The sequence below is a fragment of the Sander lucioperca genome, chromosome 5 (genome assembly GCF_008315115.2).
Source record: "Sander lucioperca isolate FBNREF2018 chromosome 5, SLUC_FBN_1.2, whole genome shotgun sequence".
Taxonomy (NCBI): Eukaryota; Metazoa; Chordata; class Actinopteri; order Perciformes; family Percidae; genus Sander; species Sander lucioperca.
The window spans coordinates 22,023,161-22,037,561 of record NC_050177.1 but is presented as its reverse complement, the minus strand read 5'-3'; the positions used below and the strand labels follow the sequence as shown (position 1 = coordinate 22,037,561).

At 39.3% G+C, this 14,401-nt stretch overlaps 1 protein-coding gene across 1 annotated transcript in view; it reads left to right on the top strand.

The window, feature by feature from the left end:
* Window positions 1-5,354, top strand: part of b3glcta (beta 3-glucosyltransferase a) — an 87,571-nt gene extending 82,217 nt beyond the window's left edge. The window contains exons 12-15 of the mRNA XM_031297385.2: window positions 1,187-1,286; window positions 1,690-1,809; window positions 2,701-2,845; window positions 4,628-5,354. Coding sequence (XP_031153245.1) covers window positions 1,187-1,286; window positions 1,690-1,809; window positions 2,701-2,845; window positions 4,628-4,795 — 533 coding nt within the window. The 3' untranslated portion in view covers window positions 4,796-5,354. The remainder of the gene's footprint in view (window positions 1-1,186; window positions 1,287-1,689; window positions 1,810-2,700; window positions 2,846-4,627) is intronic.
* Window positions 5,355-14,401: the final 9,047 nt, after the last annotated feature.

Here is a 14,401-nt window from a genome sequence, read left to right as displayed (position 1 = left end):
TTAATCCCACAATGGGGAAATTCACACTGTTGCAGCAGCAAGGGATAAGAGGAAAGTAGAGGACACACGTTAACACACAACAATAATTAAATAATTAAATAGAGTAAATATTAAAATAGTAAAATGTATTTACAGTAAATAGTAAGTATTTACAGTAAATATAAAATATGGTGTTTTTTGAAAATTAAACCATGTAAACCTATTCTGATACAATCTCAAATTAAAATTATGAACCTGAAAATGAGCATAATATGGCCACTTTAATGCTGAAATATAAGTTGCAAATATTCTGCACCCTTATTAGGTTAGGGCTAGTCTCACATTGCCATATCTAGTATCTCCACAGCGCTGTGGAGTAAGGTCTGACTACACCACATATACATTCCAGGATAGGAGAAAAAACCACTCTCTTTAAACCAATCATTATCTTCTCGGGTGGCGCTTAGCTCCGGACGCAGCGACAGAGGCTCTGCAAAATAGTCTCAAACGTCCCAGTTAGAGAGTAAATGCTGTTTAAAATCATTCCCAGAAAGAACCAAGCAGGTTTGCCTTGTTGCACCATCCAAATTTCCCTTAAAACTTGCCATTTTCAGCGTGTAGTTTGCTAGCTCGAAGGTTGTTGTTGTTGTTGTTGTTGTTGTTGTTGTTGTTTCCCGTAGCAAAGGGATTTTAAAAATGACAACACACAGAAACAAAAGGAGAGAAGCAAAGCCTGATGGGTATTAGGCTTTATCGTGGAAATGTACTTCCGGTGATGCAGGCTAGGTTAGAGCACAGTAGTCCTACTCATTTGTATTGCCTCCTCAAAGGTACTATCAAGAGAAGGAAAGTCTAATTAACAAAGTGTTTGTTGCAATTGTTTTTTTGATATTGTGTAAATAAACCCTATCTAATCCAACCCCATGTTACAGTTACATGTCTTATCCAAAGTAAAGTGTTGCCGACACCTTTTCAAATCCTTTAGCTTTAGCATCATTTATGACTACACTTTTTCCTTTTTGTGGCAGAGCTGTTGTCCTGTGTGTTTGTGTGTATGCAGGTGTGTGTGTGCATGTAAATGCCTGATTAAGTGCATTTTTCTTACCGTAACAAGGTCATTTATCTTTGTAAACCAGAATCCAGCACATGGTCAAGATGTGATTAAGTGGTACAGGCCAGTGCATTGATATCATGTCTCTGTTTGCAGGCCACTGCGGGAAAACGTTTGCAATCCTTCAAAGATTTCTAAGCAGCTCTGTCCCAAACACCAAGTGGCTCCTTGTTGTGGACGATGATACACTCATCAGGTATATTTTCATGATCTGGAAATGGGATTCTCAACATAGTGTTTCACAGTGTCTTATTCTTTAAATGCCATGCTTTCATTTCTCTCAAAGAGAGTAACCGATTCAGTCTCAGCCATGGGAAGGTTTGCACAGTGAAAGGCTTGAAATTAAGTCATTTTGTGGAAATTAGTTCCAGAGATAAAACCATCCTGCCGAACATTTAAAAAGCTCAGTACATAAATTCAAGTCCAGCTGGTTTCGCTTTATATCCATCAGGTTGGCCCTCCATGTGGAAGCCTCTGGCTGTGTAATAGTCCCTGAGGGAGAGCAGTTATATCACAGCTTCTAAATGGACGGTTTCATATGTGTGTACGCAAAGGGATGTGTGTATAATGATGATGAGTTTGATCTGTGCTTCCTGTAGCCTCTCCAGACTGCAGGTCTTGCTGAGCTGTTACAACCCCTCTGAACCAGTGTGTCTCGGGGAGAGGTACGGCTATGGCCTGAGCCAAGGCGGCTACAGCTACATCACGGGGGGTGGAGGGTGAGTTTTACAGCTCGGATGCTCGGGGAATAATGATGAAAGATATACGCAAGCACAGGGACTATAAAATATGTAATGGAAAACCTGTAATCTGTAATTTACAGATAAACCATTTCAATTCAGTTTAAAATTGCGTTGCTCCCTTGAGGGACATTGTGGTTTGCAGGCTGCATACTGTAACATTAAAGATACTCAATGAAAGTATGGAATAACCGCAAAATACAGTAAACAGATGGTCATCAGTTGATAAGTTAAGACAGGGAGTCAGTGCTTAATACTCTTAATACTACACTACATCATGCAAACTGTTGCTTACTGCAAGAAAACCTATAGCACAAAAAAAAAAAAAAAAAAACGACTCCAAAACAGCCATCATTTCTTATTACATGCAAGAAAAAGTAGGCAATAAGCAAACGTGCTATGTCAGCTGTCAGTGCTGGAGGAAAGCTGTACAATAGATGAATCTTGAGCTGTGAGTGAGCTGTGAGAGAAACTCTATTTAGGGACACTTCACTTGCTGTGACACTTTACAGCACTGCAACTGCCAGTTTTCTCAAAGTGATATCTTCTAATAACTGTTTTGAGTGGCAACCCAAGATTTTTTTTTTTTTTTAATGTATAATTGCGTCTCTTTTCAAAGAGACGTCACATCATTGTTGTGCAGAGCCGATTCACAGAAAACCACATCTCCCTCTCAGCTTGATTTTCAGTTTTACTCACGACTCTGTCGCCCTCTCACTGACTGAATGAAATAAGCTAAGATGACACGCGTATTATTGTCTGGTCATTTTTTAACATTTGCTTCTAAACTGATCATTTACAGTGCAGCTAAATCGGCTGTGTTATGTATCCATTTTAACATTTCTGATGTCCGTTTCTGTGATGCTGCAGCATGGTGTTCAGCAGGGAGGCTGTGGTCCGACTTCTTAACAGCGGCTGCAAGTGCTACAGCAATGACGCGCCGGATGACATGGTGCTGGGAATGTGCCTCAACGCCCTCGGACTTCCTGTCACACACAGTCCACTCTTCCATCAGGTTGTTACAACACTCTTGCCAACATGGCATCATGACTTTGCGTAAACATACACGCCACTTTCCTAAAGCCAAATGGCGTGTTATCTGTACGCATTTTGAGCTATCAACGTGTATGTCTACGCTGTATACAGCGGACGTAAACATACACACCACGTGGCGTGTATGTGTATGCTTGGGGAAGGCTTTATTAAAAAAAAAACAAAAAAAAAAAACAAACACGGTTGATAAATGCAAAATGCAGGATGCGATCTCTGCTCTCCTGGGTGACAGTCCTGTGTTTTACCCATCCGCCACCCCAACCAACCTTCCTCCGCGGACCTCAGTCCTTTCATACTACTCGCTACGGCGATAATTCACATGTAATGTAGGTCAATGAAGGCCAAACGGCGTTGATAAACACGCTAAAAAATGATTATGCGTCTTGATAACACGCCAAAATGGCATACGAATTGGCGTGTCATACATACGCCACTTAGTCAGATCAGTCTGCTCTTACAATACATCGTGTGTGTGTGTGTGTGTGTGTGTGTGTGTGTGTGGGTGTGTGTGTGTTTGTTTCTACTGTATGGTGGTGAGACTGAAGTGGTTACCCATTTTGGAATAAAATACCATCCATGTATTTTCTTGCCAAAATATACTGGAAATAATTCAATTTATAATTGAATTATTTTTGGCTTGGGGAATAGTCATCATTTCAAATCTCCTCAGCACTGTTCGGTCAAAGGGGAGGTTTTGCAGTGAGGTACGTGGCACCTTTAAACAATAAACTGCAAAGAAAGTCGTATTTCATCAGCGGTTTTGCAGACTCATCATCCAGAGACTATCTTATTGGTAGTCGATAGCACAACCGGCCCATATCTGATATTCTGAGGCCCTGCACACCCTCACGGGTGTTTTCAGTTTTGCTGGCTGATTACACCTCTGCTTATGTTTAAGTCGTCTTAGATAATTAATAATAATTAGTCGGAGATATCAGGATTTTCTGACAGCCACGATATCACCCATTTGGCAAAGAGAAGAAAAATGACTGCAATACTGGCAGTTATGTGAGGTTTCCCCTTCTTCCCATTGTGCTGACATGATGTAAATGCTGCAACATGTCACATTCACGTCTTATGGGATGGATGGGAAAGATACCCACAGGTATAACTTGCTACTGTTGACATCATTGGACAACTTAAGATGGTTGCAGAATTGATTTTGTGAAGGTTAGGAACATTGTGCAATGCCATTATAGTACTATATCAATGAAATAGGAGTTTAGTCACCCTGAATGATTGATCTAAATGGGCATCCATATTTGTTGACCTTTTCTGGCCGTGTTGTTGATTGGGATGTATGTGAGCTTACAGACTAATAACAGCAGACATATGGACTTGTCATAGTAGGAAAAGCACAGGTGTTGCTAATAACATTATCAATGACTCTGTTCTATTAAGTCTGTTAATAAGTGAAATCAGCTGTGTGATCTTTAATAAGACACCGATTTTGAATAAGTTGACAAACTAATACATTGATTTAACCCAAATTATAGCTCCATCTGTCAGAGAATCAATTTGAACAAAATCAGCAACTCAATAATTCAGTTAGTGATGTTTGGTTTGGTGGAAAAATCATTTCTAAAAACACAAGTTTCCATTGCTCATTTTTCAGTATGCAGCATCTGTTTCAACATAAACTTACACTTTCATTCCTTCACTCGTGCTCTGTGTGCAACACTTGCTCGCAGTCTGTTGTGGCTGCTTCCAAATATAAATTACTGTTCTTAATCTTACCTTTCAGGCGCGCCCAGAGGACTATGCCAGAGACTTCTTAGCTCACCAGGTGCCCATCTCTTTCCATAAACACTGGAACATCGACCCCATTGCTGTTTTCAACAAATGGCTTAAGGATGACTTGAGGGCAGAAGCTTCAGATGGACTTAATAAGAGCGCTAAGACGGAGCTATAATCATTTTAAGCACACGACGTGTGTGTGTGTGTGTGTGTGTGTGTGTGTGTGTGTGTGTGTGTGTGTGTGTGTGTGTTATGGAGATTATGGAGTCATGGAACTGAAATATTGTCCTTCACAGATGTAAATGTTTTTGTATTGTTGATGTCGAGCTGTTATTAAAAGGGACCATGCAAGCGTGTTTCTGTGACTTGATCTGTGAGTGTCTTCATGGCTGAGTTGCATGTTGAGGTTACTGTTATTTTGGAAATATGGATAAAATATGTGTATATTTATATCATGTGAAAAATCTGAACCTCACAGAGGAAGATCTTCTCTAGGATATATTGTATCTTTCAAAAAGTATCACTAATGCTGTACAATGTGCTCTATTTTGACATAAAAGTAAACATATTTGAGATTTGCTTTTCTATTTCTTTGGAGGTCTATTATATGATTTAGTATTAACCAGTAATGTATAAATGATGAAGTTGTTAAAGGTTAATTGAGGCTAAGACTATGATGGTGAAACACAGACTGTGTGGTGCAGCTAAATGGTATTAAAGCTCTCTAAAGTATGCCGAAAGTTTGTAATTACTTCCGAAATGTACCCAACATGGAGACTATAACTGCTTCTCAGGCAGATAAACGGCTTACCTTTACTTTCGACTCACCTAAACAACCTCATTACACTAAGACCATCTGTTTCTCAATGCTCTCTTTGACCTCAATCACAGGAAGGAAAAAGGAGCATAATTTCATGGACATACCTTAAATTACAAACATTAGCTGATACACTGAGGTATGCGGTAGAAATAAGTTCTATCAACATCATTAGCCCTTTTTCATTTTCATTTTTTTTCCTCACAAAATGAACTGTCTCAGATAATTCATTGGCATGCCCAATGATTTGCTGACCATTATTAAAGGTCTTTCAAAGACCTTGAGTCTCTGTTGAAGGATTAAACCTTTCTCATGGCTGTTTGCCAAACTAAAAAATGAATTTGCGGCTGTAATGCTTCATTCTCAGTAAAGAAAAAACTGGAAATAGCTGCTGCCTCACAGTCGCAAAACAAAACCTGAGGATTAGGAAAGGCTCGATATTAATTACACTGAACTGATGAAAATTTGAAATGTTAATAGGGGAAAAGTCATTACTGTCAGCCTGTGGAAGACACACTGTAATACAGAAGATGTTCCTCTGCTCATAGACTGTCAGTATGGTGCTAAATTTAAACTGTCCTAACAGCACAGTAGACCGGCTTGAGTTCATGAAAAGTCTATTAGCCTCAGGCTTTTGAAGCAGTGCAATAAGTCAAGCCGACATCTCCTCACACACCTATGAATTGTAACCTATTTGCAGGAAACAAGTTAAATTCCTTGTGGGACTCACCCACACATAAAGTGATGAGTGGTGCTAAGACAGTACTTTGCACTGAGGGAGATCCTCCCCATAATTCTAAGTAGGTCCTCACAACATGCTTGCTCCACCAATATTTCTAGCGTGTCAGCAACAACATCCCGTTCGGGTTCGACTTTCTCTGCGGTTGAATTTTGTGCTTTAATCCTTGTCCAAAATAAAAAAAATGAGTCAAGCACTGCATTTCCTCCGAAAGACATTCTCTATTCCCTGTTCTTTGAAGACACTGAGTTTTTAGAAATACTGAGGTTATGCACTCCACCCCCTCAGAAGAAAAGTGAACAGACTGACGAATATGTTTTTGGAATTTTGAACTGTTGGATCATATTCTTTGTAGATGTTATTGCCCTACATAAAGGTCTAAATGTTTCAAAGCATCTCCACACTGCCAGGTAAAACACTCTGAAAGGGAAATACTAAATTCTTAATTTATATTTTATTTTTTTGGCCTGAAGAAATCCTGCTCAAAAGAAGCACCATGTGTAACTTTGAACGCAGAGAGACTCCAGCGTTCCCAGAAAGAAAGACATGACTTGAGCGTCCTCAGTAGTAAGAGCACTACAGTCTAACCCTGCTCAGAACGTCAGCTCTGCAGCTATGAATGTGGCTTTGATCATCACTTTAGACACTGAAGGGATTTAGCATCATGTGCTTCAAAAAACACCACAGATGCCTAATTCCATTTGTGCCACAATATTGCTCTGTGAACTGTTTTCGTAAATATGTTTTTTGCCTTTTGTTCTCTTTGGTATTATTAATTCACAATTTTCATCCAGTTGGGGTGGTGATGTATTTATTATTTGCTCATGATAATAACAAATGATCAAAAGACAAGAATCGGCCCAATTCTGGAGAAGAGGCAAAATCTCTAATGGGTCTGTAAGGCTTTACTTGTCAATATTCATCCTCTGATCTCAATTTTAAAGGGTTGATTCACTCAAATTGCAAAAAATGTCCTCTCGCTTACTTCTAGGTTTCATGCAGACAGATTTGTTTGTCCATTTGTAATTTGAGTGAAGTCGCCCTTTAGAATTGCTGTGGATTAAATTGGGAACAGCATTAAGGAGGTGGCACCTCCTTTACTCCTCTCTTTGAAGTCGTTAGCTCCATTACAAATGAACTGTGCAGAAAGTTCAGGTTCTCATCATATTTCAATGTCTGCCTTCATCTTTGTGACTAAAGATGTTGGTTCACATGGCTGGATTAATATTCATAAAGCTACATTTGAATAAAGCCGTGGAGAGTCCTGGCTGGAGAGCAGTTGGAAGATTTAGATTTTTCAGTGGTGACTGTTTGAACATGAGTGCGTTTTCCTCAGAGGATTCACTGTGACCAGCAGGGCCTCCAAAATGGAGCAGATGAGAAGAGCCACCGCAGTCAGTGCCATCTCAAATCTCTGTCACAGTTGGCTCAGCTGAGGCTTTTATCATCACTCAGTGATCTCACTTGTTGCCAATCTGTTTTCCATCCCTTCAAGGGGAACCACAATGACTGCAAGGATCTCTTTAGCAAAATCAATTATGAGACATGAGCCACAGAAACTTCATTCTCCCAAAATACAGTAAGTTATCTCATTAGGTAAAAATTCAGCCCTGTGAGTACTGTAAAATATAATGGTCACATTTCTGTTGTCGCATTTTAGCCATGCTAGCGGCTCTGACTGTTGTTGGCCACTGTGACCTCACGTCCGTCTCATTCTCGTGAAGGCGATATGTCAGGAACGCCTGGAGGGAATTTCTTTCAGTGTCCACTTGGACTCAAGGATGAACTCATTAGATTTTTGGTGGTCAAAGGTTAACTCACTCCCACAAGCCATCATGACACTGACTTTCTCCCCACATTCAAATCCCTTCTAAAAACTTACCATAGTCAAAGCGGCATACTCATTGTCATTTTTATTGTATTTGTTTGTTGTTGTTTATTGCTTTGTATATCTTCTTTGTCTTTGTTGTGCATCTGTTTTTATCTTTTATTATTTGTACATGTTAGGTGTCCTTGAATGTCGAGAAAGGCACCCATAAATTAAATGTATTATTATTATTTATTATTAAGGTCACTGTGACCTCACAATACGTTTTGGCCATAACTCAAGAATTCCTATATTCCTATCCATTTTAAACTAAATGTCTGATAGGATAAAGTGATGAAGTGATGACATATTATATCCCAAAGGTCAACTTCACTGTGACATCATAATGTTCCCGAAAAAACGCTTCTCTTGCCATTGTTCAACGCCATAACTCAGTCGGATATTGAATTGGTGACACTAATCTTGGGTGCCCACCTTGAAACTGTGGTGATTATATAGATGATCTGTGCTGCCCGGGTGAAGATGTGTAGGAAGCATCCGCAATTCAGCAAACAATACACCTAATATCTTTTTATTGAATTGCTTAATTCAATAATTAAAAAAAAAAAAAAAAACATTTTTTTATTCTTAATTGCATGTGTTATATGAGACTAGACAGACATGGATCTAAACTGCAACTTGACTAGTTGGCGGAGGTATACAACCGCGAGGCAGTAACTCTAGTTTTTTTTTTATTTATTTTTTACATGTTTTCAGTTTAGGGGTCAGATAGAGTGTGCAAACCAATTCAATCAAAACTCATATTTTAATATTTTTTTCCATAATGTGAGACCACTGGCAATTACACTCCTACCTCTGTCACACAAGACAGAAATGAGCCGGGCGGTGTTTGATGAGTCCAATGCGTAACTTTGTTAAAGGTGCTGTAGGTAGGATTGGGAAGATCCAGGACTTAGCCAAAAAATTTGAACATCGACAACTTCTCAGTCCCTCCCCTCTTTCCGCTAAAGCCCAAAACGTTCTCCTAAGCCCCTCCCCCCACAAGGGAGAATGAATGCGTGTGCATGAGCAGTGATTGACACGCAGTTAGACACCCCCCCGGCCCTGATTGGTGCATCTGAACAGGAAGCAGTGGATTTTTGCAAAATTACCTGCTTCATGTAGTTCTACTGGAACATAGGGTCAGTTTCAGCAAATATGACAGAAAGTTAGTTTTATAAATCTTACCTACTTCACTTTTAACAGCCTGATACGATCCAATCAAATGAAGTACTGATTTTCAATATTAAGCATTCAAAAGGTGTTCCTCAGAGTCATATCTTCGCTTGTCTATTTGGAATAATAAAATCATGATAATGAATGTTGGCATGGCTGTCGATGTATATGTATAATTCAGCGGTGTCCTGTAAAGGTAATATAATTGGGCCTGCACAAATTAGCCTCGCGGAATGAATTCAATGTCAAATTATAATACTGAGCTTGAGAGGGGTCTCTTTAAAGAGGCAGAGTGAATATTACAGAGGGTGTTAAACGTGTGCTGATGTGCCGGTAAATGGGCAGGTTGCAGCTACAGCATGCCAAGGATAAGTGTTGAAAGTCAAAACAGCACCAGCTCGAACCACCGCTTACAATAGATTCATTTTATAGTGACTTCAATAGTAAAATAAATAGTGTGCTGTCATAGTGGCAGGCTACTGATAGAGATGAAAATATTTCCGAACACTTACCCTCCACCAGCTGCTTATTCCAAAAAAAAAAAAAGATCAGATTAAATAAACTTGATTGTCCTTGCAGGGAAATGTATCTTGAACATGAAAGTCACAGCAGCAAGGACACACACAAAAAACGCAGAGCAGGATTAAAAAAATCATACAAAATGAATGACACACACCGTGGTAAAAAAAATCTTGTCCAAATACTGTAACCACAAATAAATAATAGGAACTAAGGAAAGGATAGAATGGGTATGTGAGGCAGTGTGTGTGTGTGCGTGTGTGTGTGTGTGTGTGTGTGTGTGTGTGTGTGTGTGTGTGTGTGCACCAGAGACCCAGACTATCATTCTGAGTTAATCAGTTGTATTGGCAGGGGAACAACAGACTGCTTGTGTCTGTTCAGGCTGCAGCATGGGACACTGTATCACCTGCCTGATGGAGAGAGATGCTATTAGCTGTCCAGGATGCGAGTAGAGTCTGTTGATATATACACTCACGGTATATGTAATTTCTTGTGTGATCAACTTTCTATGGACTTAACAATATACCATAACACTAAAGATAAGATGGAAAACTGGGTCAACACCCAAAAAACCTCACCATACAGTAAATCACTATAATACTGAATTTACAGTTAAAAAATAACAGATGTTGGCAGCATCATCTTGAGTTGTTTTTATGACCTGAATGTTAATGTTACTTTTTACATGTCCCCATGGCCCCACAGCATTTAATGATGTGGATGTAGGGAGTGTTGTTTTTTTTACAGCCATCGGTGTAAAAAGTTACAAGGATTGGGGAGAGGCTGACAGCAGCTCTGTTGATAGTTATGGGCTGAGGGAACATATTAACTTTAACAAGCTTAGTTTGTGAGAAAAGTGAGAAAGGAGTGGGAGCACTTGATTATGTGAGCCTTCACCTCCAGTTCCTGACACTGTATGAGCTGTACGTATGGAGGTGTGACATAGCTGCGGGATTAGGGGATAGTACGGTATTACTGTCATAAACCAAAATGTGTACCTTATGATTTTGCTCCAGCAGTCAAATCCCACAAGTAACAACTGTCTGTCTTCCTTTTCTGCAGGACTATGCGTGACTATGTGTTTGCCTGGTACATTAATGTACACGGCACAGCCATTGCACTTAAACTAATGATGTAGGCACAGTGTGGCTCTGTGAGTTCATTAGCAATGCCTGTGGACAATTTGTCCTCTGAATTTGACCCGACCCAACTTTTAAGGAGCAGTAGGCAGCCACCCTGCTGCACCTGGGGAGCAACTCCAATTTTGAGGCCAGTGTCAGAGGTCTTGACTGAGGCACATGTTATATTCAGGTAGTGTGTGTGAGAATAATACTGTTCAGCACTGGTCTGCTTTTAAATGGTGCAAGCAAGGATACCACCATTATGATGACGGTGAGCATATTTGTTCAATATAGCTGGAAAATAAAGAGTGCAAAGCAGCTCGGTGTGCAGGGGCCTTAATACTGCAACTGTGAAGTGCAACAACATGATGATGAAACTCGTCAGAATTCCTCCCCCACATGTTAACCCTCGTTTATCTTTGAGACACAGAAAGCAGAGAAAAATGGCCACCTGTTCACTTTCATCTGTGCGTGAAATGTAATTATTTTGAGAGGTGTGGGTAAGTCGGAGCAGAACAAGTCGCAGCTATAGTCTCCGAGATATGAAGAAAAGTCTGCAAATACTGCACCAGTTCATTTTACATTTTTGGAATCAAAAATAGGAGGCAGCTGTCTGAACTGCTCACTTGAAGTATTTCATTATCTAGAATGTAACATGGTGTTCAGTGAACTAAACTTTCTTTTTAATCATAGTAAGGTGACAGCGGAAGTTCTTTTACAGTCAGCTGTGAGCCCGGCTTTCACAGTACAGAGACCATTCAGTGCGGTTTAATGGATGCTTTGTGTATTTCTCACAAGGTTAGATTCAGCACTCTGCTGTGTAGATGAGCTCACCTAATGCCAACATTTTATTTGCCAATTAGGTCAAGCTACACAACTCCATTTGTAAAACCCAACTACAGTACTTCATCCATATGGACATGTGTTATTAAAGGTAATGTTCTTTTTCTGCACCAGTGACAGTGGCTGGAAACAAGAACCACTGATGGAAACAGCATTGTATCCATTGGCTTGGATATGTTTCATTTTTTCATCAAGTTTCTGACTCGTGTGGCTGTGTTTTGGAGTATGTCTTGTATGTTTTGTTTTGTTTTGTGTGTTAAATTGTGAATAAAAAAAAAAAAAAAAAAAAGTTTCTGACTTTGCTGTTGGTGGTAATAAATAAAACTTCAGAAAAGCTCATAATCTTTTTATGGCATGTTGTTTGTGGTATTTTATGTAGAATTAAATCAGAAGGCCTACAGATTAAAAGGGAATAGAAACGTGTGCCTTAATCTGATTCGCAGTTGATCTTTTTGTACACTTACTGTACAAAGAAATCAGTCATATCTTTTAAATCCTTGATCACTTATTGATGACCTATTGACATTTTTGTCCCAACCAAAATGCTTAATAAAAATATAGACTTCAGTACATTATAGTTACTTATTAGTATTTGTGAGGACGTTTGGAGTGAAGTGCTGGACCAGATGAATAACAATATCTTCAACTTAGGACCTGTCGCCATTTAGCAGGAATAACATGGTGGGGTGGAAGAGGGAAGAGCAGTTTTGAAACAAGTATTTTAATGAAGAGCAGAATTAAATATGCGTAGCCTGAGTACCCAGGAAGAATTCCAAAGATGAAATCTAAAAATCAAAACGTTAATTGTGTTTGACTGTGAGCAGCAACTAGTATGGGTTTGTTGTTGATGTTGGTTCTTTGTCATGTTTGTGCATTGAGCACAAAGCTCTCCAGGCTACACTCATAACAGTTGTTATTTTGTGAATCTGCACTGTGATGGTGGCACCATACAGAGAATGCAAACCTCATGAACACTCCCTCCCCCGCTAAGTATGTTGACAACTGTTGGCAAATAACAAGCAGCATGGTAGCTACACCTGAATAGCAATGTCTTTCATACACACTGGATCTATATTTCGCTCTACATTTCTTAAATCATCTTATCATAAATGACATACTTGTTATAAGCTTGTTTCTGTTCGTTTCGCGTCTTCTGGTTACATTTATGGAAAGGTACTGCAAGATGCGGTAAAGCAAAGTTTCTTATTCAAGTCTAGATGAATATATGTTTCTAATATATGCAATTTTATAGGCTCTTTTATCCAAAGTGCTCATGAGTACATACTTTTTTTAGCATAAATCATGTACGAATCATCATCATCATAATTGGCCCACAGTATCTTCCCCACGAACAATTTACTGTGAAATAAAAGCAGCAAACAAACGTGAATTATTAGGCATAATAAAGGGAAAACATTCATTTGTGGATCCAGTAGTGCCCACTCAGCTGAACTAAAATAGCAGAGTACACAGAGCAAATTGCAACATGGAGGGGGTCAGGGGTTGATTAAAAATTGCTTCAAATAGTTTCCTTCTGATGACTACTAAAATACACAACTGCTATTATGACTAAGAAGCTTGGGTCCAGTTTTTTATTGTATCCATTCCCTCATCATGTAGGACCATACTGTAGATGTAAGAGCTGTATTTGTGCTGCTGAAGGATGAAGGCAACAAGATCAAGCACCCATGTGAGTTTTTTTTCAGTGGAGTTTGCCCTTCAGCAGCTGTGGCATGAAATGATAAAGACAGAGATGCTGGTCCTGTTCTAGTTTTTTGAGACCCCGTCAGTTTTTTTTTTAGCCTCTTTGTATTTTGACTGATCACAATCCTCTGATACTAATAATTTGTATGAGTCAATAAAACATTTCCTTGAGTGTTTGCATCTCCAGTTTCACCATGTGACAAATGTGAAAGAATAATTATTGTGAATCATCAGGCGTGTTTGAAATTTGAATCAGACAAATGCAACTTTCAATGTGACTCGGTTAGAATTCTTCTATAGGCAGACAGCCAACATGTTAGTAGAAATACACAGAAACAGACACATACTCATTCACAGTTGATGTCCCCTGTCTGTGTTTGTAATAACTCATGGTGCTCAGGGATACATTTACTAAATCTACTTATATCAGTCCAGTATTTCCACAGTAATGTGTCCCAATGGTCATTAATATCACTTAAATTGCTGTCAGTATGACATTATCTTTATTGTCACCATTAGTATCTGGCTTCATGAAAGTCAGACCTCATGCAAATTCATACAGCACTGATGATGCCAGAGTGTAGAAACGTTCGTCTGATCTGTAGAAAAAAGGAAAAGATGTAATGAAACGTGACGTTTGAAGCAGAATGAAGCTCTGTTGATTCATCTGTCCTCACTGAGCAGGCACTTTGAAGAGAGCCAGACTGTCTCCACTTTTGTTTTATGTAGTAATCTCACTGGGCTCTTTGTTCAGTTCACTTGCCTGTTTCAAGTCAAAGCTGTATTAGCAGTGTATGACTCTAGGTACTTTGAATTTTCTTTGATTTTTTATCTAAGTCTAAGAGTCTACTGCCATGCTAGAGGTTCTGTACATAGACACAGCAGTGCTTTGTGCTAACGCTGGCAGCTATAATGTTTACTCGTCATCATAGTTTATTGTGTTAGAATGTTCACATTTGCTGAATTAACAATTAACTCAAACTACAGCTGAGGCT